Raw genomic sequence first — 25699 nt, forward strand, 5'->3', positions numbered from 1 at the left:
AAGAAAATCGCTCAAATTTGCTTTTTATCTAACATCATTTCCGTAGTCTAAAATAAACATAAAATAAACAGCAAGTAGTAAGTCATTACCAAAAATACATAAAACGAGAAACATGCATTAAAATGATGTGTAACATGACCACATTTAAGAATGTATTCCAATATCAAACAGAAAATTCCAACAATGCAAAAACTGCAATTACAGTTGCACCACGCTGATAATTTGTTTGATTAGCCTAGAGTTGATGGATTTTTAGGTAGCTGCCAGTTCTTTTTGCAACTGTAACAAACAATGAAGCTTGAACATCACTGTATGTGTATGTATACTTACTTTGAAAAGGATAGGGTAATTTTCCTCTAAAAGCAAAAGGATAGGGTAATTTTCCTCCAAAAATAAAAGGTTAGGGTAATTTTCCTCCAAAAACCTACTACTTTCTATTCTCATCAATGTATGAGAATAGAAACAACCCACAACTTTGTTAATCTTGACTAATTAATTTTTTAATTATGAATATGCCTTTGACATATTCATAATTTAAAAAATTAATTAGTCAAGATTAACAAAGTTAGTCTACACCAAAATTTGACAAGTGATTGTTTCTTAAAGGTCAGTTACAATGTAGAGTATACAAATCATATCAAAAACCTTTTTCTACTCTCATACATTAAAATCCATTGTACTTTGAACCATTTACCCATGTGTGATTTTGTAACTACATGCATTGTCCTTGGGAGAACACTGGTTCATTGAGTTATGCATGTATTTCAAGTACTGACACATTTCACTACCCAAAATTAAATCATAATAGGTAATATCACCACGATTTCATCAGAACAAGTTTTTAAGTATTGGAAAACTGTCAAGGTCATCATAGCATATAAAAATCTTTACAAAATTCTAGTTGCTTGAAGCCTTTATTATTGATGTCAGTTTTTCTTGAAGTAGTAGAGTCCATTCATTCATTATTGAATAATGCTTTTTATTTATTTATTTTGCTTCATTGCAGTCAAATAGAAAAGTTAAAATTGGATTTTCTTTTCTCTCAGTAGTTAATGGAAAGCATTCAATCTTTCACCATTAAATGTGATGTTAGCTGGTGGTTTTTCCTAGATTCCTTTTATCAGATTTAGGAACCCTCTATTCCAGATTTTTGAGTGCTATATCAAATGCTTTCTTAGTACCCATTAGGATGATCTTATGGTTTTTGCCATTTATTCTATTATTATGGTGAATTACATTGGTGGATTTTTGAATATTAACCCAACCTTGTATTCCTGGGTTAAAGCATCCCTAGCATGGTGTCTTGTTCACTTTTGTATTCATAATGCCTAACCCAGTCCCATAAAGATATAGTATATGTTCAGTAAGTATTTGTTCAATTAAGTAAGACAGTGAAATTCCTTAAATGGTTTTCCTGTTTTGGAAACTGTTAAAAACATTTGGAAAAAAACAGTCATTTTATAAACTAAAACATACTGCTATCTGTCTTATTCAGAAGTCATATCTCAACAACGTTAACTATCAGGAATATAGATTGTGATTCAGAAGGAAGCAGAGGAGCCTTTTGACAGTCCTTTCATTGAAGAAGTTCAAAGCCTTTTTATTTTTACATTTTGTATATACTTCTAACAAGATTTGATCTAACTTCCATGCACCCTTCATATCAGAAGTAACAAACTGGAGTAGAATAAGTTATTAGAGATTGTTAAATTGAGAGGATGTAAATTAACTTTCAGTGGCATAGAGTGGGGAAAAACATTATGGAAAGAATTTTAAAAGCTTAGTAGCTGAGAGCTGTTAATGTTGTGGTTGTTGACGGCTGTTTGTAAATCTTAATTGCATCTCCAGCTTCTTAATGTATATAGAATTGTAAAAGTAGGATTTTAGAATTGGAATAAACTTAACAAGCCTCTCATTCCCTGTTTCTGAACCTTTTCTCCACCTTTACACATGTGAGGGGTAGATATGACAGATACATATAAGAGCAGCTGGTACGAGTGGCTTTGATTCCCAGTAGCAAGAGGAGATGAGACAAGTGTGTGTGATGTGTGTTTGCAGGGGGTGCTGACATATACACATTAGAGTGTATCAGAATCTCCGTTTCTGGGGAGGGCATCATGTATGTAGTTTCAATTTGTACCCATTCCTGCTTTGATTATTTTGACAGAGTCTTGCTCTGTCACTCAGGCTGGAGTGCAGTGGCGCCATCTGTGTTCACTGTAATCTCTGCCTCCTGAGTTCAAGCGATTCTCCTGCCTCAGCCTCCCAGGTAGCTGGGACTACAGTGATTACACTATCTTCCATTCCCACCTGCAGATGTTCTACTGCCTCATTCATATTCATATCTGAGGAATACTTGTCTTATCCAAATCACTAATATTGTTATAGATAAGTAAACTGAGGCCCACTTGAGAGGTTGAATGACAAGCTAGCCATACAGCTGATGAATATTAGGTTAGACTAAGAATGTAGTTGTCTTGGTTTTTAGTTCAGTGTTTTCTGTCCTATAATAATTTATATTCAAAATAATAGAGTAAATATTATATTTAAATATTATATGTAAATGAGAAGTTTTTATTAGAATTGTTTTCCCTTTCAATATACTGAAAGAAAAATCACTTGGAAGTAAAACCGAGACATTTGTGGTGGAAGAAGTTCATTTTTTCCTGCTAATAGATACATAAATGCAGTGTTAAGTGTCAAACTAAATAATAGGGAAACTCTAAAAATGATATTTAGGAGTGGGCATCACAATGGGAATATATGTGAATATATTCAGGGAGGTAAAGGAAGATAAGAGTTTTTAAAGGAAAAATGGGGAGGGTCACATAAGTTGTTCTGAGACAATTCTCCTTGGCTACAAGGATCATTAACAAGAATGGCATCAGTCCAAGGTTGGACAGGCAGTTGCTGGACAGATATACTCACAGAGTAATTTTTTGTAAGGTTGCAGTGGCTTTTGTTCCAGGTTGTGGTTTTTGCACTTTTGTGATAATTCTTGTTATCCGGCATATATATGTGTGAGAATCCTTCTTTCAGCTCCCCTCCCTAGCTCTGTCTGTCAGGGCTTTAACACAAGTGACTCCATTTTGATTTTGAAAACTTTCACATAAAGGAAATTGATCCCTTATATTTTAGTTTATTGGGAATCTGTTAGCTCTGAAAATGAAAAGATGACTTCTAGGCATTCAGACTTCATATTTGGAGTCTGTATTATTTTGTATGGCTGTGTAATGAATTATTACTAGATCTTACTGGCTTAAAATGAAAGACTATTATTTCACAATTTCTGTGGGTCAGGAATACAGGCATGGCTTAGCTGGGTCTTCTGTTTAGAGTCTTACCATGTGGAAATTAAGGTGTAAGCCTGGACTACAATCTACATGAGCCTCAGTGCTCTCTTCCGAGTTTATTGGTCTTGCCAGAATTCAATTCCTCATGGCAATAGAACTGAGGCCCTTACTTCCTGGAGGATTCCTATCTGGCATGTGGCTCCCTCCACGGCATGGTGGTTTGCTTCTTTAAGGCCAAAAGGAGAATTCTCTGCTGCTTCCAATATCTCTGACTTCTAGACCTTCTTTTTAAAGGCTCACCTGAATAGATCAGGCTGACCAGGATACTCTCTCTTCCTTTTGATCAACTTAAAGTCAACGGATAGGAGGCTTAATTACATCTGCAGTGTAAGTTAGTTAACGGATAGGAGGCTTAATTACATCTGCAATGTAAGTTAGTCACAATAGTGAGATCCCAGGAATCCTGCCCACATTCAAGGGAAGGGGTTTATGTAAGGTTTATCCACCAGAGGATGAGAATCTTGGGGGTGAGGGGTGATCTTAGCAGTATGCCTACCACAAGGTTATTAAAGCCAGTAGTGTCTCTTGTTCAATAGAACTGGAATCTTTCCTATGTGCTAAGTCTTTCTCCAGGCCATGGAAATATAAAGCGAAAAAGCCCAGCTTTTGTTCAGTAGTAAGGTGGTAGAGAGAAACAATGAAGTACTGTTTATAATGTAATTCAGTTTATGTAGCTGCAATGGAGGTGTATCTAGGGTATAATGTGAACATCAGAGAAAAGGTATTGGGAGGTGGGGAGGTTTGGTCAAGAAAAGTATGTACCTGGGAAAAGTAATAGTACTGCATTAGTTCTTGAAAATATAAAATTTTAAATATCAGTTTTTAGGAGGAAAACCTTAGTATTTAGGATGATGAAATTATTTAATGACTATTTCTTTTTCCCCCAGATGGTATACCTCAAGTTTACTATTTCGGCCCTTGTGGTAAATACAATGCTATGGTGCTGGAACTGCTGGGACCTAGTTTGGAAGACTTGTTTGACTTGTGTGACAGAACATTTTCTCTTAAAACAGTTCTCATGATAGCTATACAATTGGTAAGTAAAATAGGGTATTTGACGTTGTTTGAACAAGTGCATGGTTGTTGGTCACAAATTCATCTTAAAAGTTTAAAGTTATGTGATGTCTTATAGAGCATTTGACCTAATACAGATGATTCTACTTTTCATACTGTCTTTCTTTCTGGGATCCATGTAACTTAAAATAACTGAGTCAAGTGTTTTTTATTTATATAAAAACTGATATGTTAGCTGCATTAAGATCAGAATGCTCAGTTTGAGAACTAAGTTGTTGCTAGCAGTTTTTTCATATAAAAGATGAATACTTCAAAAGAGAATCCTCAGAAACATGTGTTCTTTATGGATTCCTTTTTATTTTATTTTATTTTTTGAGACAGAGTCTCTCTCTGTCACCCAGGTTGGAGTGCAGTGGCACGATCTCGGCTCACTGCAGCCTCTGCCTCCTGGGTTCAAGTGATTCTCCTGCCTCAACCCACCACCACGCTTGGCTAATTTTTTGTATTTTTAGTAGAGTCAGGGTTTCACTGTGTTAGCCAGGATGATCTCGATCTCCTGACCTTGTGATCCACTTGCCTCAGCCTCCCAAAGTACTGGGATTACAGACAGGCATGAGCCACTGTACCCAGAAAGAAAAACATGAAATCTTAATTTTGGTAATAAACTTTATGACCTCGAAAAACAAGAAGCAAACTAATGAGAGCATCTTGATAAATTACTTAGACTTCAGGGAATCTATGGGATAATAATTCAAGAGTGATTTTAAAGCAGTTTTGAAATAAATGCCAATAGAAGGGTGCTGCAGAAGTCTTAAAATTGTTTTTATTCATTGACTCATTAATTCTACTTCTACAGATTTATCCTTTGGATGTATTCATAGATACTTAAAGCTTTATATGAAAGGATGTTTATAATTAAAAAATGGGAAGCAACCCAAATGTGCAAAAATAACAGAGTTAGTTGAATAACAGCCAGAGGAAAATATGCAGCTATTAAAAAGTGCATATTAAAGGATGTTTCATAGGCTAGATGTGGTGACTTGTGCCTGTTGTCCCAGCACTTTGGGAGGCTGAAGCGAGAGGATCACTTGAGCCTAGGAGTTGAAGATCAATCTGGGCAACAGAGTGTGATTCTGTCTCTACAAAACATAAAAAATAAGCCAGGTGTGGTGGTGTGCTTGTGTAGTCCCAGCTGCTGAGGAAGTTGAGGCAAGAGGATTGCTTGAGCCTGGAGGTTGAAAGTGGAAGCTGCAGTGAGCTATGTGGTCCAGCCTGGGTGGCAGAATGGGACCTTGTCTCAAAAAAAAAAGAAAGCCACCAAAACAACAGTTCTCTCCAAATGGAACAGAATATTTTGTAATCTTAAATGCTTATATCATTAAGAATATATATACATAAAATATTGTATATTATGTGATGCAAAGCTTGTTAAACAAACTAGAATGACCTGTGTAACCATATGTTTACATTGCATTGTTAACCATGATTATCACTAAATGGAGCAATTTTATGTTCTTATTTGTAATATTCTATTTTATGATAATTTGTACAATGAACATTGAAAATCTGTGAAATAATAAAAATGAACTATATTATTAATATTAGAGTTGGATTCCAGACTTTCCTAGCTTTAAGATTAATCATTTTTAAATGTTTAATACCTAGGAGAAAGTAAAGGAAATGTGTTACGAAAAGAAAAAGATACTGATAGTGTTTTGTTTTTATTTAATAGTTTAGACTCTTAAATTTCTTTAATATAATTGTAAAAGTTGCTCAATTATTGACCTGATAAGGAAGACTATATTGCACCATTTTCCATATATCTGCTTATACTTTTGAGTTCAAAGTCTTGTATCAATATGGCTTTTTGATTTTATGAAGTAGCATCCTCTGAAAGTGTTGATTGAATCAGGCTTATTGATATGAAAGGAATCCATAAAATTCAAATACTCTTGTTTCTCAGTGACCATAATAGTAAAAGCAAAGTTTTTAAATTGTAATTCGATATGTGTATTTGAAGAACGACACGGTGACACATTATGTTACTTTTAAAGGGTTGAAACAATTTATGATTTATTTATTTTGTATGTTTTCATTGTGAAAGTTCTGTCTTGCTTTTATCATAGTTGCTTAGGCTAGTCTAAGCCCAAAATAAAACTTCTCTTTTTTTTTTTTTTTAAACCAAGATTTCTCGCATGGAATATGTCCATTCAAAGAACTTGATATACAGAGATGTAAAACCTGAGAACTTCTTAATAGGACGACCAGGAAACAAAACCCAGCAAGTTATTCATATTATAGATTTTGGTTTGGCAAAGGAATATATTGATCCAGAGACAAAGAAACACATACCATACAGAGAACACAAGAGCCTTACAGGAACAGCTAGATATATGAGCATAAACACACATTTAGGAAAAGGTATGTGTACCTTTTGTAAGTATGGAAGCTTGAATTCAGCAGCTGTGCTAACACTGTGTGTTTTTATTTGTTATGGTTCAGTTTTTGCAGATACAATAGCTTTTATTATAATTTTCATTTATCACATCTACCTAGAGTTTACTTTCATTTATTTTTAATAACTCTTTGAAAGTAAGTTATTATAGGGTAAATGAATGACAGCTATCCTTCCATTTTCTGTGTTTTTTTTTTTGTATTTCTGTAACTTGAAATGTCCAACTTTGGTACAGTTTTGGAGATGCATCTAATTATTTCTCTTACAAAATATAAGAGAATACCAAATTTTAACTGAATTTAATGCATGTGGAACTTTTGGATTGAGACTATAGCTCTCCAATATGGCTAGCTGCAGAAATAGCAATTAGCCTAGTAAGTATAATGCTAAGAGCATATACCTTAGAGGTGGGCAGAGCTGGCTTACCTGTATGCTAACTGTGACTCTGGACAAGTTTAACCTTTTTAGGGGGTTTCTTATTGGTAAAAAGAATGAAACAGTATCAACTTCACAGAATTTTTTTTATAGCTTTTTTCCTTCACCCAAGTCCATTTATTTATCATATCCCTTCAATCATTTTCATCTGGAACAGTTCCTCAGTTGTTCTTTATGGCTCATGACCTTAATAGTTTTTAGGAGCACAGGCTATTTTATAGGATATCTCCAATTTGGGTCTGTCATTTCTCTTTGACTAGATTTGGGTAGGCATTTTGAGTCCAAATATAATAGAAATGAGACGTTCTTGGTGCATCATGTTGGGGTCACTTGCTTGGGTGATTATCTGCGAAATTTCTCTACTGAAAAGTTTCTTATTTTCCCTTTGTAATTAAGAAGTATTTTGAAGTTAGATTTTGGGATTATGTAAATATGTTGTTCCTCATCAGATTTTTACCCTCTAGATTTAGCATCCATTGATGATTTTCTAACTCCATTATTTCTTATATTTACATTTCCTTATTTGTCAGTTGATATTCTAATATAAGCAGAAGCTTTCCTTTTTACCTCAGTTATTGACTTACGTCTATATAAACTTATTCTTATTTAATGTAATGTATTGAATGCATTATCAATATATATATATATTTTTTGAGACGGAATTTCACTCTTGTTACCCAGGCTGGAGTGCAATGGCGTGATCTCGGCTTACCGCAAATCATTATTTATTTGATATCCAAAGGGTTCCAGATTTGGCCACTGGTTGCACCTTCAAGTTGGCTTCTCTGTCCTTTTGACACATTCTCATGATTCTTTCAGTACTTTATTACTTTCTGGTGCAGCAAGTTCTTATAAACAAACTCATCTTGCAGATTCTCTTCTGAAGCCCCATAATCAGTCCTTTTCTCCAAGAAGTTCTGAATCCTTTTATCGGTTAATGGTATTTAGAAACCAAGATTTGGCCACTGAGTATGCTCATTACTGTGGTATGTTGTTACTGCTAGGCCCTTTCTGCAGCAGAACTAGGAAATGTTTGTGCATATATGTATATTCATACACACATAGAAATATGACTACATATGTATATAATATATACACACACATTAATATCTATTAAAAACTTTGAGTTTATACTGATATACTTCTAATTTCAATGTCAGTACAAAATAGTATTTCCCTTTTCTATATTTGTAATTCCCATCCCTTTTCCATATTTGTATTTTTTTTTAACCAACAGTGGGAAATCTGGCTATCACTACTCATATTTACTTGTTTTTAAAAGCTGAGGATTCTCAGAAAGTAGTTTCAGATTGCCAAATGATACCACTTTGTAAAGCAAGTCTCGTAATTCTTATTTTATTGAAGAGTTCTTTTTTTATTTGAAATTTTTATTTAAAATTTACATTGGGTAAAGTATACACCATTTGATTATATAATTTGTGAGTATTGATGAATATGGACACTATGTAACCCATAGCACTATCAAGATTTAGAACACTATCATCCTATAGACTTCCATTTTACCCATCTTAGTCATTCCCCTTCTTTTCTAGAAGCAACCACTGATCTGATTTCTATCACAACAGATGAGTTTTGCTAATTCTATTACTTCATATACATGGAACCATCCAACTTCTTTTGGTTGGTATAATGTCTGTAAGATTCATCTATGTTGTTGCCAGTATCAGCAGTTTATTCTTTTTTAATGCTAGGTCAAATTCCATTGCACAAACTGCTTACCCATTCGAATGTTGATGGATGTTTGATTGAGTTTTTGACTTATGAATAAAACTTGTATAATATTCTTACAAATCTTTTTGTGGGCATATTTTTCAGTTTGGCCCTATAGTAGGTGTTATTTAACTTTATAAGAAACTGCCTGTCTGTTCTTGGGAGTGTTTGTACTTTTTTTTTAATTTGCACGAGCAATGAATGAGAATTTTGTTTTATATTCTTGACAACATTTAGTGTTGTCAGTCTTTTTCATTGTAGCCATTCTAGTGGCTATGGGTTGGTCTTTTAACTCCTTGTGATTATTGTTTCTGAGATCTGTTTCATGTATGTATTGGCTATTTGTGTATCTTCTTTTGAGAAGTGTGTGTTATTTTATTGTTAATGTTAATTTTATTGTTAATGAGTTCTTTATGTATTCTGGGTAAAATTATTTTTTCATATTATATGCATTGTGAATAATTTTTTCCAGTCTTTGCTTGCCTATTCATTTTCTTAACGGTATCTTTTGATGAGCAGAACTATTGAATATTTATGAAGTCTAGTTTGTCAGTTTTTTTTATAGTTATTGCCTTTTGAATTCTAACAAATCTTTACCTTTATGTGATAAGGTAGACAAATCTATACCTTCGTTACATTTTATGCTTTCTTCTAGAAGCTTTAAGGTTTTAGCGTTTACTTCAGAATTGATTTTTTTATATGGTGTGAGATAGGGGTTGAGGTTCTTTCTATGATATCATATTCTTTCCTATTGAATTACTTTTGTGTGTTTCTTAAAAAGTCAATTCTAGATTATATTTGCCACAGTCAGTGTTCATCACAGAGGAAGTACAAACTTAATTATCTGCTTTTAGATATTCTGCTTTCAGATACTATTAGACATCTCACAACAGATAGACAGAAATGTGAACCAATCAGTACATATCCATCACTGCTGCTCAAAAGTACCTTCCAATATACAATCACATATTTGGACTGAATCTTGGAAGTCATCTAATTCAACTTTCAGCTCCTGATCTTACCCTATTCTTAGCTTTTTCTCTAACCATTCTCCCCAGCCTTAGCTACTGCATAGAGCATGTCCCTATACAGTAGGGACTGCCTCTCAATCATAACTAAATAGGATGTGGCATCTTTCCTGACAGCCCATCTGACTGTAGGCTTATGGCATTTTTTTTGTCAGGCATCTGAAATGCCTGAAAAATGTCAATTTTCTGGTTTTGTTTCTTGTTTTTTGTTTTTTTAAGAAAAATATCAAATATTTAAAATTATAAAATGCAAGTTTTATTCAGATAATATTTCCACGTGGTAGCTTTCAATAGCTGACTTTCCGAATAGATTTAAAAATATGATTGGGTAGCTATAAAACTTTTAGGATTGTGACTTCTGTTAAAATTAGGCACACTTGTATTTATTTACATGTGCAGTATCTGTGAGAAATTTTCATTTTATGGGAGTTGTTAACAGAGTATTTTATAACTAACAAAGGTTCACCACTATTTTATTGTGAGACATGAAGTCACAGCTTCCTTAGGGCCTAATGTTCTTTATCTGAACAATGGTAATTGTAACAGCATTCTATTTGTAGAAATGGTGAAGTGAGTGTGATATGTTTGCCATTGTTAGGAAAAGTCCTCAGTACCTGGGAAATGAGATTTAACTATTGTGATAATCTCTCTTTACTCCTCTTTCAGGAATAAAACAAAAATTTATTTCTTTGACAAGTATAGCAAACAGCAAATGTTTAATGTTTACTTTTCCCCATTTATAAGCATCCTGCTTCTCAGTTTTCAGGTAAAACTCAGGAGTAGATGGGTAATATTAACAGATAAAAAATTTTGTTCCCAAGATTACATGAATTCCTACTTAAAAAATTAAGAGTAAGCTAAGATAATTCAATTTGGATGCTAAGGAATTAAAGCTTTAATTCAGTAAATTGGGATACCTTTGGACATAGAAGATATAGTGTTTTTTTAAGTTTATAGTACTTGGTCTTGCGAGGAGTCAGGAAGAGATAAAGAAGGAAAAGGAGCAGAAAAAACCTGACCTTTTAATGTGATTTTAATTTGTGCATATATTATTTCTGCACTCCCTGCTTTGCCTGGATCTTGGTGATTACTTTTTTTTTTTTTTTTAGACAGAGTCTCACTCTGTTGTCAGTCACCAGGCGCCAGGCTGGAGTGCAGTGGTGCCATCTTGGCTCACTGCAATCTCCGCCTCCTGGGTACAAGCAATTCTCCTGCCTCAGCCTCCCGAGTAGCTGGGACTACAGGCGTTCACTACCACGCCCAGCTAATTTTTGTATTTTTTTTTAGTAGAGACGGGGTTTCACCATGTTGGTCAGGATGGTTTTGATCTCTTGACCTCGTGATACACCCGCCTTGGCCTCCCAAAGTGCTGGGATTACAGGCGTGAGCCACCGCGCCCAGCCAGTGATTACTTTTAAAGCCTTATTTATTCATCCATCTTTCCATCCATTCATTCATTCTTAGGCACTCAAGGACTTCTTGCTCATATGAATTTTTCAAAATAGAATATTTGGTCAAAGAAACATTATATGTGTTTGTAAGTATTTTTCCTTTTTGGAGACTGATACTTACATTAGGCTTAAAAAGGAAAAAGATGTTCCTAATACGATAATATGGAAGAGTAGTGTAATATCACATAATAGAAATTAGCATTTTATTCTTGTAGTATCTTGATTTTAGCTAGGTCATTTATGTTCAGAAGGCATTTACACCTTTCTTGTATCTGCTTAAGTCTCTGTTCAAGATGCAGTCTTGATGAAGCTTTGTGTTACAGATGTGGATTTCCGTAGTGTCTTTGCATGAAAACTTTCTTTAGCGTTGTCATATTGTTATTTTTGTGTCAGATCTGACCATGTCTAATTCTTTTTAAAGACTTTTGTCAGCTGCCTTGAACCTCATAATCTTCCTTTGGATGACTTTTTTTCCCCTTTATGTCTCTTGTTGAAGTCATTTGACACTAAGTAAATAATGTATATTTCTCTTTGGTGGGTAGTCTTTAAATAAAAATCAAGTCTTCTATTTTTAAATTTTCATTGGTTATTCAAGAATAAAGAAACTAGTATTTGAGGGATAAGTTCGGAGTTGCTTTGTAAGTGTTAATAAAAATCTGTGTTCATAGGAGAATGATGTTTCAAGTTTCTGAGTGTAAGTTCTCTGAATAGAGAGAAGGAATCACAGAATTATGGTGTTCCAAAAGTGGCTTCTTTCTGTGCTAGCATTCTGTGATGTGATTCATATAATTTAATTTCTAGGTTAATTGTCCAAATTTCTGAGACCTGCTCTTTAAGCTGCTTACACAGCTTTTTTGCAGTTCAAAAACATGTATTTACATTTTATAATTGTATTATAACAGTTTAAAATGTATCATTTCTTGTTTTCTTAAAGTATAATGAATGTAATTGATATGTTTTTTGTTTTTTATTTTTTGGCCTTCACCTGTGTTATCCGTTACCTTTTGATATTGTACGTAGTATAGCTACTGCTGGCAACACTTTGTTTTTCTCTGCTTTTGATTTACTTCTTTTGACCTTGTCACCAAACTTAATAGAATTATGTCTAAATTAAGAGAACTTGATTTCAAGAGAACGTTAGGAATTAAGTGAATGCGTGTACTGGGTTCAGTTGCACAGAAAACTTTTCTTTCTAAGTTTTGTTTTTATTACTTGATTAGGTGTTTAGATTAGTCAACTGTTGCTGTGTATTGTCTTGCATAATTGTGTTTTTTTCTTTCCTTTTTTGTTTGTATTCTCTTTTTTTTTTAACCATTTTTGTTATATAATTTTGAAAATTGAGCTCAATGAATCTTGAGGAAGATATATTTTTGTTTTTTTAGTAGTGCCGACTAAAGTAACTTTTAATATCTAAGAAGGAAATATGAAGTTAACCTTTTACTTCCTTGTAGTGGATAATTTTTATTTTTTACTTATAAGAAATGATTTAAACTTTCTTCAGGGAGAATTTTTGTTGTTTGAGCTGTGTTCTCATGTCTGTACTTAGCTTAGCCAACATGTCTTTTGGCCTCATTGTTTTTCACTATGGTAGAAAATGCAGTAGAAAGTTTGCAAACAAATGCAAGTATCATAGAAAATTTCCTGCTTCTGTGTGAGGCATCAATAAATTTGAGTTAATGAAAAAGGAATATAGTTGAAAATTGAATTGAAATTTCAGTTGAAATAGAAACAGTGCTAGGCAAGTGAGGAATGAAATCTGATTTAAAAAAATAATTTTGAGCTATAAGAGTAGAAGTTTTAAATAGAAAAGCATTGCAGAAGGTTTGCAATCAGCATTTGATTAAGTGATAAAATGCTTTCCAAAATAAAGAAAATGCAGACAAGTGGGCTGAAATCTTGCCCTTCACTTATTAGGTAACTAGTTTTGAAGTAGTCACTTAATCTTTCTGAGCTTTACTTTCCTTATTTGGGATTACAAATAACTGTTTTCAGTGTAGCTGTAGTTTTGAAAGATAGTGTATATGAAGCATGGACACATATTAGACTCTTAATATGTGTTGATTATTCTGTGTGGTACATATATTCCCGAAAAGGAAAATTTTAATCGACTACGTACCTTTTTAATTGGTTTCAAGAACCTATTTAAAAGAATCTTTAATGATACCTATTGTAAAGAAAATCATCACTTTCTATTTTCTTTAGGTGCTCATAGCAAGAGTTCTTACAATGATTCTTGGCTTTGTGGACAAATATTCATTTTCGAACAGGCCTTTGTAGTTAAGTGCTTTAAAAAATGTGAACGTAGTTTAGTTAGGGCCAGATTACTGTTGGGAGATTTTTTTTCATGTAAAAGAACTGTTAAAGGCCCTAGGAGGTGTTCTTTAGTTACTGTGTTTCAAAGAGAATGCCTTCCTGTAATTTCTATTACTTACTACGTGGTAAAATTTATTTCCAGATATGTCAGTTGGTGAAAGAATACAAAGAAAGGAATTATGAGGGTAAAGAGTATTACAAACTGAGCTTCAGTAGTAAGTTTATTTTACTAGCTAATACTTATGGCTTGAATTTTGAAATACTTTGTGGGTTATGAGACTAATACTGTTCTCTGATAGAACCATATAGGCGAGATCATTTTATGACTATGGCTTATTGGCACTATGTGACTAAAGCTCCCCTTGGATAGAGTTCAAAGAGTAATTGCCTTTATATTGAGTTCCTCTCCTTAACAAAGAGTCTTACTGTAGGGCTCAGTATACTTTTATATATACTGTATATATGTATATTTTTTTTTGTGAGTTGGAGTCTCGCATAGTTACTCAGGCTGGAGTACAGTGGCACAGTCTCGGCTCACTGCAACCTCTGCCTCCTGGGTTCAAGTGATTCTTCTGCCTCAGCCTCCTGAGTAGCTGGGACTAGAGGCACATGCCACCACACCCAGCTAATTTTTGTATTTTTAGTAGAGATGGAGTTTCACCATATTGGCCAGGCTGGTCTCTCTCAAACTCCTGACCTCGTGATCCACCCGCCTCGGCCTCCCAAAGTGCTGGGATTACAGGTGTGAGCCACCATGCCTGGCCTATATGTACTGTATTTTAAGTTTATTAAACTATATGCATATATATTATATGCATATAATATATAGGTCTTACATATACATTGATACATGTATCCTTACACAGTTCATGTTTTTCGATGCTGTTGTAAAGGCATTGGTTTTAAAATTCAGTTTTCACTTGTTCATTGTGAGTATAGAAATCCAGTTTATTTTTATTTTTTAGAGACAGGGTCTTGCTCTGTCACCCAGGCTGGAGTGCAGTGGTGCTACCGTGGCTCCTTGCAACCTCATCCTCCTAGGCTCAAGGAATTCTTCCACCTCACCCTCCCTATTAGCTGGGACTATACAAGTGCACACCAACACACCCAGCCACCAGCTCATCTAAAACAAATGTTTTGTAAAGTTGGAGTTTCTTTATGTTGTCCAAGCTAAGTCTTGAACTCCTGGCTTCAGGCTGTCCTCCTGCCTCAACCTCCCCAAAGTCCTGACATTACAGGTGTGAGCCACTGAGCCTGGCCCCAGTTGATTTTTATATATTAACCTTATATACTGTAACCTTGCTAAAACTTACCTACTAGTTGTAATAGACCTTTTGTAGATTATTTGAAATTTTCTGCTTATACAGTCCTGTTGTCTGCAAAGAGCAATAGTTTTACTTTTCCATTTCCAATCTGAATATCTGTTAATTTTGTTGTCTTTGCTTCTTTGTACTGGCAAGAACTTCAGTACAATACTGAATAGAAAGGGTAAGAGTGGACATCTTTGTTTGTTCCCCATCTTTGGAGTGTCTTTTATCATTTAAAAATGAAGTTAGTTGACGTTTTTCATAATTGTTGTCAGAATGAAGTTTCCTTGTGAATCCTAGTTTGCTGAGAGTTTCTTGTTTTTCTCGTTAATGCATGTTGGATTTTGTCATGTGCTTTTTCTATATCTGAGATGATGATATGATTCATATTTTATTCTATTAATTTGATGATTTATACTGATTGATTTTTAAAAGTTAAACTAAGCCTACATTTCTAGGGTGAACCTTAGTCATGAGGTATTATCTTTTTAAGGATTTTGTGTTTGTCTTTATGAGGAATATTTCTTGTAGTTTCCTTTAATTGTAATGTCTGTCTGTTTCTGGTAACAGGGTAATGCTGTGAATTGGGAACTCTTCTAATCCTGAGTTTGTGTAGAACTTGTATTTTTCTTTAACCATTTAATAGAATTTAGTAGTGATGCTGTCTGGATTATATTTGGGAAGTTTTTAAATAATAAATTTAATTTCTTTAATTGATACAGAGCTATCACATTTTCTTCTTGAGGCAGTTTTAGTTATTAGTAACTTTCAAGATATTTGTCCATTTCATATAAGTTGTTTAATTTATTGGGTTGGTTGTAATATTCTTTTATCATTCTTTTAATATTTGTAGGATCTGTTCCGATGCCCCCTGTTTCTTCTGTTATTGGTAATTTGTGTTTCTTTCTTTTAGCCTTCTAAGAGGATTAGTGATTTTATTGAACTTTCCAATCCAGCTTTTGTTTTCACTGGTTTTCATTACTGATTGTCCATTGGTCATTGTCTGGTCATTGATTTTCTCATTTGTCATTATTTTGTCCGTTTATTTTGGGTGGTATTGATATGAAGGCAGATAACAGATAAGTTGGTCAAAATACAGAGTGTGAAATAGACTTATACATACATGATCAACTAATTTTTGAGAATGGTGCAAAAGCAACTCAAGGGAAAGGATAGTTTTGCCAAGAAACTATATGAGAGTAACTAGATCTCAATATTGAGAAAAATGAATCTAAAGCCTTATTCCACACCAAAAGCAAAAAAAATTACCTCAAAATGAAAATTGGTTTAAATGTAGGAACCATAACTATAAAATTTCTAGAATCAAAAAACAGGAGAAAATCTTTGTAAGCTTGTGAACAGAGATTTCCTAGATTGGACCTCCAAAAGTATAAAAAATAAGAGGAAAAAAACTCTGATAAATTGGACGTCATAAAAATATAAAATTTCTTTTAAACATGCTCTTAAGAAAACAAAAAATTGCAAGCTATAGTCTTGAAGGGAAAAGATATTGGCAAAACATATCTGAAAATAACTTGCATCCAGAATATACAAGGAACTATTAAAACATTTTTTTTTTTTTTGAGACAGAGTCTTGCTCTGTCGCCACGTACCAGGCTGGAGTGCAGTGGCGGGATCTCGGCTCACTGCAATCTCCGCCTCCCGGGTTCAAGCAATTCTCCTGCCTCAGCCTCCCGAGTAGCTGGGACTACAGGTGCGCGCCACCACACCCAGCTAATTTTTTTGTATTTTTAGTAGAGATAGGGTTTCACCATGTTGGCCAGGATGGTCTTGATCTCTTGACCTTGTGATCCTCCCACCTCGGCCTTTCAAAGTGCTGGGATTACAGGCTGAGCCACCACGCGTGGCCCCCTATTAAAACTTTTTAATAAGACAACCCACTTTTTTAAATGGACAAACACATGAAATAAAGCTCAACACTAGTCACCAGTGAAATGCAAATTAAGTCAGTTAATCCATACTTTCAAGTTTGCTTTTCTCAAAGGAGTTAGTAGTACTGCTTATACTTCATAGCCACTAGCATGGCTAAAATTTAAAAGACCATACTAAAGGTTGGACAGGTTTGGAAGCAACTGAAACTCCCATACGTTGCTGGTGGAAATATGAAATGGCACAACCCCTTTGGAAAATGGTATAAAGGTTTTTTAATAAAGCAAAACCTATACCTACAATATCATGTAGCAATCCCCCTTCTAGATATTAACCCAACATAAATGAAAACATATGTCAACATAGACCAGTACAAGAAGAATGTTCATAACAGTTTTATTCACAACAGCCCCAAACTGGAATCTACCCAAATGTCTGTCAGCAGATGAATAAACACATTATAATGTATTACTCAACATTAAAAAGTAATGAGCTATTATTGCACACAGCAACATGGATGAATCCTGAAAACACAGTAAGTGAAAGAATTTGGGCATGAATCTATACTGTATGATTCCATTCATGTACACCTGTCTAATCTGTAGTGATGAAGGCAGATAAGTGACTTCCTGAGGCCGGTGGTATTATGGGGGTTGGGGGAGAGTAATAGGCAAGGGACATAGGAAACCTTTTGGAGCATTAGAAATGCTTCTCGATTGTGGTGGTAGTTATGCAGGTGTGTGTGTGTTGTAAAAACTTATCAAACTCTACCGTTAAGACCACCAGAATCTAGTGAAGTGAAATTTTGGTTATAAAAGTCATAGCTAGTTTTTTTCATATTCTCATCCCCATGTTTCATTAGTGGATGTAGATGGACTTGAGGCCATTACTTATGTTGGAAAAGTTTGCTATTTTTAATAGCATGTACTTAAATTTTGTAACAAAAAGTACAAGAAAGAAAAAAATTCTTAATTATATCGTATTTTGAGCATGTGAAATGGGAAGTTGAAGTCTCTTCTCTAGTGTGCCAATCTCGTAGCCTTAATGACTACCAATTTTGATGTATATTCTTTTAGATATTTCCCTGATGCTTACAGAAAAAGGACATATATCTAATATTATATCTTTTCAAATATTCATTTATTTATTGCAGTAATATGAGTTGAGTGCCTCCTCTGGGCCAGTCATTATACTGCATCCTGAGAATAATGAGCCAAAGAAACATCCACTCTCCTGCAACTTGCAGTCTGATGGAAGTATATATATTGATTAAATAAGAACACAAACATAGTATCTTTAAATCATAACAAGTATTATTAAAAACAAGTGTATTAGTCTGTTTTCATGCTGCTGATAAAGACATACCCTAGACTGGGCAATTTACAAAAGAAAGAGGTTCAATGGACTTACAGTTCCACATGGCTGGGGAGGCTTCACAGTGATCATGGAAGTCAAGGAGGAGCAAGTCACATCTTAGGTGGATGGTGGCAGGGAAAGAGAGAGCTGGTGCAGGTAAACTCCTCCTTATAAAACCATCAGGTCTCATGAGGCTTATTCACTATCATGAGAACAGCATGGGAAAGACCTGCCGCCATGATTCAGTTACCTCCTACTGGGTCCCTCTCACAGCACATGGGAATTCAAGATGAGATTTGGGTGTGAACATAGCCAAACCATATCAACAAGTATAGAATGTTTGAGAGTACACAGTAACAATCAAAACCTTTTCTCACCCTTCATCCTAGTTCAGATCCATACTTTGAATCAAAGTTTGCTTTTCTGAAAGCATTGAATTCTGCCTAGATAGTATGATTGTTCATTTGGATAAAACATCTTGCACATAAACATCCTTTTATTAAAGTATTTTTTTCTCATTTGTAGTCAGCATTTTTGTATTATTTTGAAACATCAAGAAATCTTAAGTATTTAACTTCAGTGACAAAAATTGAAATATCATTCAATCAGCAAATATTTATAAGTATATCCCTGAGTCTTAGTCTGTGATCTTTATTCACTTATGTACTAAACAACATTTTGTTATAACAACAACTTGAAAATGACAATTTGTTCAAGCAGCATTTTTGGTGATAGTGAAGGGGTTGTTAATGTTGGTATATGTCAAACACAAGTTTTTCTTAAAATATATTACACACAATACTCCATAATTATGTTTAATTTAATGGAGAGTATTTATTATAGAAGTTTTGTGCTCATATAACTTTAGGAAATGCAGGGTTGAAAGAGTTAAAACTTTTAAACTCTAGACTTCTCAGAAGTTTTAATATGTTACCTTCTGAATCTTTAAGACAGAGCTATAGTACACGGTGATGCTGAATGACCAATGGAACTCTTTTCCCCTTGGCCTGTACTTCCATGAATAGATATCTAAGCAGATAAATAAATCTCTTATAGCATCTAAAAATCATAAAGGAGTATTTTAAAGATGTACAATAATCTTAATATAAAAACATCATTTATATAGATATAATTTTATCACTTATAGGTACTAGATCTGTATTTTGTATTTATATGTTGAACTTTTGGAAATTAATTTATACCTAATGAAAGAATAAACTCTTCATTCTTAACTGTTAAGAGAAAAGTGAAATTTATATTTCTTTTATATTTCAGAACAAAGTAGAAGAGATGATTTAGAAGCTTTAGGTCATATGTTCATGTATTTTCTGAGAGGCAGTCTTCCTTGGCAAGGCTTAAAGGTAATTGTTTTTGTGTTTTTTTATTGAATTTCATAAAATATTAAGATATTGAGGTCCTCTCTTCCAACTAAACAATTTTTATATTTGAAAATTTTATTTTGTAAGTAGGGATCAGGGCTCTGCTGCCCAGGCTGGTCTCAAACTCCTGGGTTCAAGCACTCCTCCTGCCTCAGCCTTCCAAAACTCTCAGGTCACAGGCACAAGCTACTGTGTACAGCCCAGCTAAATAATTTTTAAATTAACACATTCTCAAGATTTTTTTTTTTTTTTTCGTTTTTAGGCTGATACATTAAAGGAGAGGTATCAGAAAATTGGAGATACAAAACGGGCTACACCAATAGAAGTGTTATGTGAAAATTTTCCAGGTAATGAGTAATGTGAAGTTGATGCATTATATACAGAAAATTAGAAATGCTGATTTTTATTGCTTGTTTATAAATTATTTTTCTATGCTTTAAAAAAAGAGCTAAAAATATGATTTAAAGGATTTCAGCATTTGATGCCTAGCCCACAGGGACACTTTGTATATTTGCTTTGTAAATGGTATTAATAAAGGAAAATCCTATCTGTTAAAAGTGTTGATCAGTACTAGCTGAATAAATATTTTCTTTAATGGTATACTTTTAATAAATTAAAATATTTGCTAAGGAATGCCAGATACAAAGTTTTGGTATACGGTGTTAATCATTTGGATCTCAGTGTCAAGTTCAGAGGAGGTATATGAAGTATGAGTTGGTTTAGTTTACAAACTAAACTTACTTAAATTAAGTAGGGTCAGTAAAACCTTACTGACCTCACTGGTTTTAGGCTAATTTTATTTTGGGGAACTGTATGCATTTATGAAAACAATTTTGCTTTCAAGTAGATTTGTGGCAACTCAAATTAAGCCAACAAAAATTTACTTAAGGTTTCTAAATTAAGAAATAATAATACCTTGTTAGTATATTAAAATAATGATGTGATTTATTTTTGCAGCGACATTAAGTGAAAAGAGAACTAAATTTGAAGATATAATACGGAATTCCTATCTCACTTTAGTATTCCCTAGTTTTCCTGTACAATGCTGGCATTATTAATGTAATAATAATATTATCAACAAAATCTAAAGTAGCTCTTTCTCAAGCTTGTTTATCTTATTCATTGACAGCAACTTTAATTATGTTTTCCTTTCTTGCTGTAATATCTAGAAGTAGATTTTTTTAAATGTTGATTAATAGTACTAGCAGTTTAAGTGTAGGCAGGTAGGATAGGTGTCATTAAGGAAGCCTATGTAAAGGTGGGAAAAATGGGGTTGCCAAATCAATTAACCAGGTATTTAGCTAGAAAGTGGAATAGTGGGAGAGTCACCACATAAGAAGGTTACTGTGTACCACTTTTGTTGCCTATTGTGCTGGGTGTTACCCTTTTCCTTCTGACTGGGGCTAGGTGAATGCTAGGTGTAAGTTACCATCTCTTACTGCAATAATTTTCTGTGCCCTGATGGTAAAATGCCCTGCTTTACTGATTGCTCACCATTTTACCCAGTGTTTTATGTATTTTTTGTTTCTTCTTTTTCTTCTGGGAAGTATGACCCTTAAAAATAGATATATCTAATACATTTTGGAATTATGATAGCATGCAGAGATTTGTATATTGCCAAATAATTGTTAAATATATGACTAGAAATTAAGAGAAGACTTACACTGTGCCCTTGTGTTATGTTTTTGACATTTGTTTTAGCTTTCATTTGTTAGCTTAATTGGTTAGAATACTACTCAAAGCCAAGGTTAGGAATTTGAATTTGCTATTAGTTGGTGTATGTCACTGATTCTAAAGGAAATCCAGCAAGCCAATATAAATCAGTTCTCACCAGTATTTTAAATAAAATTTTAAATATATAAACTGATTATGATGCTTTGTGATTAATCGTGCATTATTAAGTTGCTTATTCAACTTGTCTTACTACCAAACATTAAAAATAATCTTATAAAATAAAAATTTTAGCTTTTCCTAATGTAATGAAGCAAAAATAGTGGTTGTTAAACTGAACCTCTCATTTTTTTGTGTCTCTATTCCCCTTCCTTCTTTTCCTCTTTTTAATATTTTTGTAATTAAACTCAGAAAAATTTAAATTGCAGTAGAATTTTGTTACTTTTCCAGTGTTTTTTAAATATATAATACAATGTGCTTTTAGATACCTAATTTTATTATTGAGTATTAAAGAAAAGTATAGTTTGAATAATTTTTATATTATTTCTAGAAGAAATGGCAACATATCTTCGTTATGTAAGAAGGCTAGATTTTTTTGAAAAACCAGACTATGACTACTTAAGAAAGCTTTTTACTGACTTGTTTGATCGAAAAGGATATATGTTTGATTATGAATATGACTGGATTGGTAAACAGTTGGTGAGTATTCTACATAATAAAATATTATTTATAGTATCTGTTGTCTTTTTTTTTTTTTTTTTTTATTGCATTTTAGGTTTTGGGGTACATGTGAAAAACATGCAAGGTTGTTGCATAGGTGTGTTGTCTTTTTAATAGTATAGTTCATTTGAAAAGAGTTGAGAACAAATAGTTGTTTTAAATGATTCATTATATTGTTTTTTAAAGGACATTTCTGCAGGTAGCGCCATACTAGTATTCTTTGAGTTTTTCAAAGCCCTTCATCTGGATTCTTTGCCTTTTAGCATGAAGAGTTACACTTTTAACTTTTCATCCTGATTTAGTTCTTAATGTCAAATGTGTAATATTCCCATGATTAATACCTTAATACCTTGATGAAAATTAAAATTATAAGCCTCTCCAAGTCAAAATATTGGAAATAAGCAATGTTATTATTTTATTTTTTTATTCTTTTAATTTTCTTAAAAGGTTATTCTATTTATACATTTGCTTTGGAAATGACATATTTTTATCATTTTGATATGAAAATGTAGCCTAAAAGTAATGACAGCATCAGAAGGTCTTTTGTAGGTGTAAAAATAAATACTTTATAAAGAACTGAAATACTTTAAAAACGCTTTAAAAAGTATCTGTATTCTCTTTGCTTTACCTTCTTAGCTTTAATGACATTTTGAGAATGGTGTCTTTACCTAAAACTTTAGTTTGTTTAACAGTCTTTTATTTTTTCCTTAATTCTTTAAGCAGCTAAGTAAATGATTTTAAATAAGATTTTTGAAATGGAATGTATCGATGCCAATTGTTATTGTATTGTAGCCTACTCCAGTGGGTGCAGTTCAGCAAGATCCTGCTCTGTCATCAAACAGAGAAGCACATCAACACAGAGATAAGATGCAACAATCCAAAAACCAGGTTTGCTGCCTTTTAGATATGAAATATCTTTCTTTGTTTCATGATTGAAACATATACTTTTTTCTTCAATAGATAAAAAAGATTGAAGTATTAAAAATACATGTTTTTAATAGATGAACTTTTCTCTTAATTTTCACTGTTTATTGGTTTAATAATAGCATTAAAATATTTAATCATAAATTTTTAATAAATGGTACAAATTATTGTAAACTTTGAGCAGTATTTGATATTTTATTAGAATATTTTGATTCCAATGGGGTACTCTATTGGAGTGAATAGTAATAGCACTTGATCTTTCTAACTATCGTTTAGTTCAATAAATTATTTATTGAATTTCTGCTGTTGTAAAGCTACTGTTCTACACATTGTAGAAATGCAGAAGCAAAGAAGACTGTATAACCTGTAAGAATGATTTTGTCACCAGTGACTAAAAGCAATGTGGTAGATAAGAGCTCAGTCAATCTCTAGAATCAGGCAAACATGGATATGGCTTAACCCTGGGCAAATGAGTTAATCTCTCAAAGCCTCAGTTTCCTTATCTATAAAATGGAAATAATGCATGTTAATTTCTAGCATACAGTAAGCTTTCATTCAATCAAAACTCTTGTGTCTAGAGTTTAAAGTGCCATGGTGGAGATCGTATGTGGGACTCTGAAGATTTTATGGAAAAGGTAGCTTTTGACATGAGCCTAAAGAATGAATGAAGGGAAATGAAGAAATAAGGGCATTCTGGGGAGATTCAATAGTATAAAATATGAAGCAGAAGTTTAAAAATAGAGAATTTGAGGAATAGGCAGCAGTTCAGTTTGTTTGGGGCAAAGAGTAGGTAGAGCTGGATTAGACAAGGAGTAGAGAGTCAGTCTGAGATAAGGCATAGAAGTGGAGAGTTCATGTTTCCTGACTGGGTAAAGGAATTGAAAGCTGTTGAAATTTTTGACCAATATTTCAATTTCTCTCTCTCTCTCTTTGATTTAAAAATTTTGCTATCACACTGAGTTAAAGAATGTCTAGAAATTTTCTGTTACAGTCCTTTTTGGAGAAGGATAGTGTGCTGTCCTGTTTTACATTTACATTGTTTATCCCATCAAATTTCAAGTGAAGTTTAAAACAGTATGAAAATCAAAAGAAAGTACACCACTTGTTAAAAACCGTAAGCACAATAAAATGCTATTTTTAGGGAGTGTTTAACAATATTATGCTATAAAGCATGGCCAACTTTATAAGATTCATATTAAATTTTTGACTTAGAAAAATTGGCGTCATAAAGGATCTCCTACATAAATTACTTCATATCTATATTAAAATTAATTGATAGCTTGAGTGCCCTGATAAGATTCTGTATAAAGAAAGAAATAGCTCCGAAGTTGAGACTTAGTTTGTGTTTTATAAACCGGAGTTAATTCCTTGAATATACTTGGAAGAAGATTAATATGATATTCTTTAAAATTCTCTACTTGAGCTGTTAGGTATTATAATAAGTGAAATTCCTCTATTGTTGAATTAAATTATAAACCTAATGTTGTAGACTTTTAATTTTCTATGTGTTTCAGACATGTCTTGCTAACTAGATTGTAAGCTCACTGAGGGTGGGAACTATGTTTCATTGGTCCAGTCCTTGTTGCACTAAATGTAGGGAATATACATACATACATACATACATACATACACACACACACACACACATACATATATGTAATTTTTTCAGGCAATTCTTTAGGATAGGCTTATATATTGAATTTGAGATGTGAATATACAGATTTTCATCTTGATAGAAAAATTGTATATCTAGAAAAAATTCTTCTTAAATATCCCTAGACTACTAAGCAGTTTAAGTTCTATGAGAAACCTACAGTTCACAATCCCAAGGAAGAAAGATTATTTCAAATGACTTAAACCTTTGTAATGTCCCTAAATAAATGGTAGGAAAAATTGTTGAGAAGATTCTGAAATTGTTGCATACATGTAATTGTTTATTTTCAGGAGAGGGTGTGTAGCTCTTAACTATATTCTTAGAGAGTTCCATGACCCCAAAATATTGCTTATTGCCCTAGATATTTGTCTCAATTTTAGCATCATTTTCATTCTTTCATTTTGTCTGGACTTGACTTCATTTAAGAATTGATTTCAGCTTAAGCTACAAAGCTGCTTAATTCTGGTTATGAATTTGGAGGGTTTAATGAAAAGGCATTATAGAACTATCATAATTGTTTTGATGACACACTTTATGCCACAGAGCATGTAATTTTGCATTGTACAATTTAATTTAGGAAGTTTAGTGCCAGAACATTTATTCACATATCTACTTGAATTTTACATCTCTCCCCTGAAGGTTGCTCTGGCCACCAATATGCTTGAGAGTCCCTATACTCCAATGTGCTTGGCACTTTGTGGCAAGATTTTCATGACTTTGTTTGAAAAAAAAAGAAAAGAGTACTGAAGGCTTTAGAATATATTAAATTGTGGTAAGGAGCTAGGTAGTATTATTATTGGAAGAGCATGAAGCTCTGAATTGGAGTTCCTGGTATACTTCTTGCTAGCTCTGTGACTATAGGGAAGTGCTTAATGTCTCACTGTCTTCATCAGTAAAAGGGGATAATAATATCTACCTCAAAATGCGATAACATATAAAGCAGCTAATGCAGAACCAAACATGTAATAAAGCTTAAATAATGTATTCTTCTTTCTACTTTTTTTTATTAGTGTTGTCT

The 25699-nt window shown here is 33.2% G+C and overlaps 1 protein-coding gene across 9 annotated transcripts in view; it reads left to right on the forward strand.

Annotated features, from left to right (window-relative positions):
* The window catches only part of CSNK1G3 (casein kinase 1 gamma 3), a 102852-nt gene that overhangs the window by 54774 nt on the left and 22379 nt on the right, over window positions 1-25699 (forward strand). For 5 of the 9 annotated variants that reach the window (XM_012448245.2, XM_012448303.2, XM_012448255.3 and 2 more), the window contains exons 5-10: window positions 4241-4389; window positions 6554-6788; window positions 19609-19694; window positions 19975-20059; window positions 21934-22082; window positions 22896-22991. In XM_012448245.2, coding sequence (XP_012303668.1) covers window positions 4241-4389; window positions 6554-6788; window positions 19609-19694; window positions 19975-20059; window positions 21934-22082; window positions 22896-22991 — 800 coding nt within the window. The remainder of the gene's footprint in view (window positions 1-4240; window positions 4390-6553; window positions 6789-19608; window positions 19695-19974; window positions 20060-21933; window positions 22083-22895; window positions 22992-25699) is intronic. The other 4 variants (XM_012448280.2, XM_012448298.3, XM_064366223.1 and 1 more) reach the window with 1 other exon arrangement.

This window comes from Aotus nancymaae, unplaced genomic scaffold, assembly GCF_030222135.1.
Source record: "Aotus nancymaae isolate 86718 unplaced genomic scaffold, 86718_ANA_hifiasm-v0.15.2.pri h1tg000064l_0, whole genome shotgun sequence".
Lineage (NCBI taxonomy): Eukaryota > Metazoa > Chordata > Mammalia > Primates > Aotidae > Aotus > Aotus nancymaae.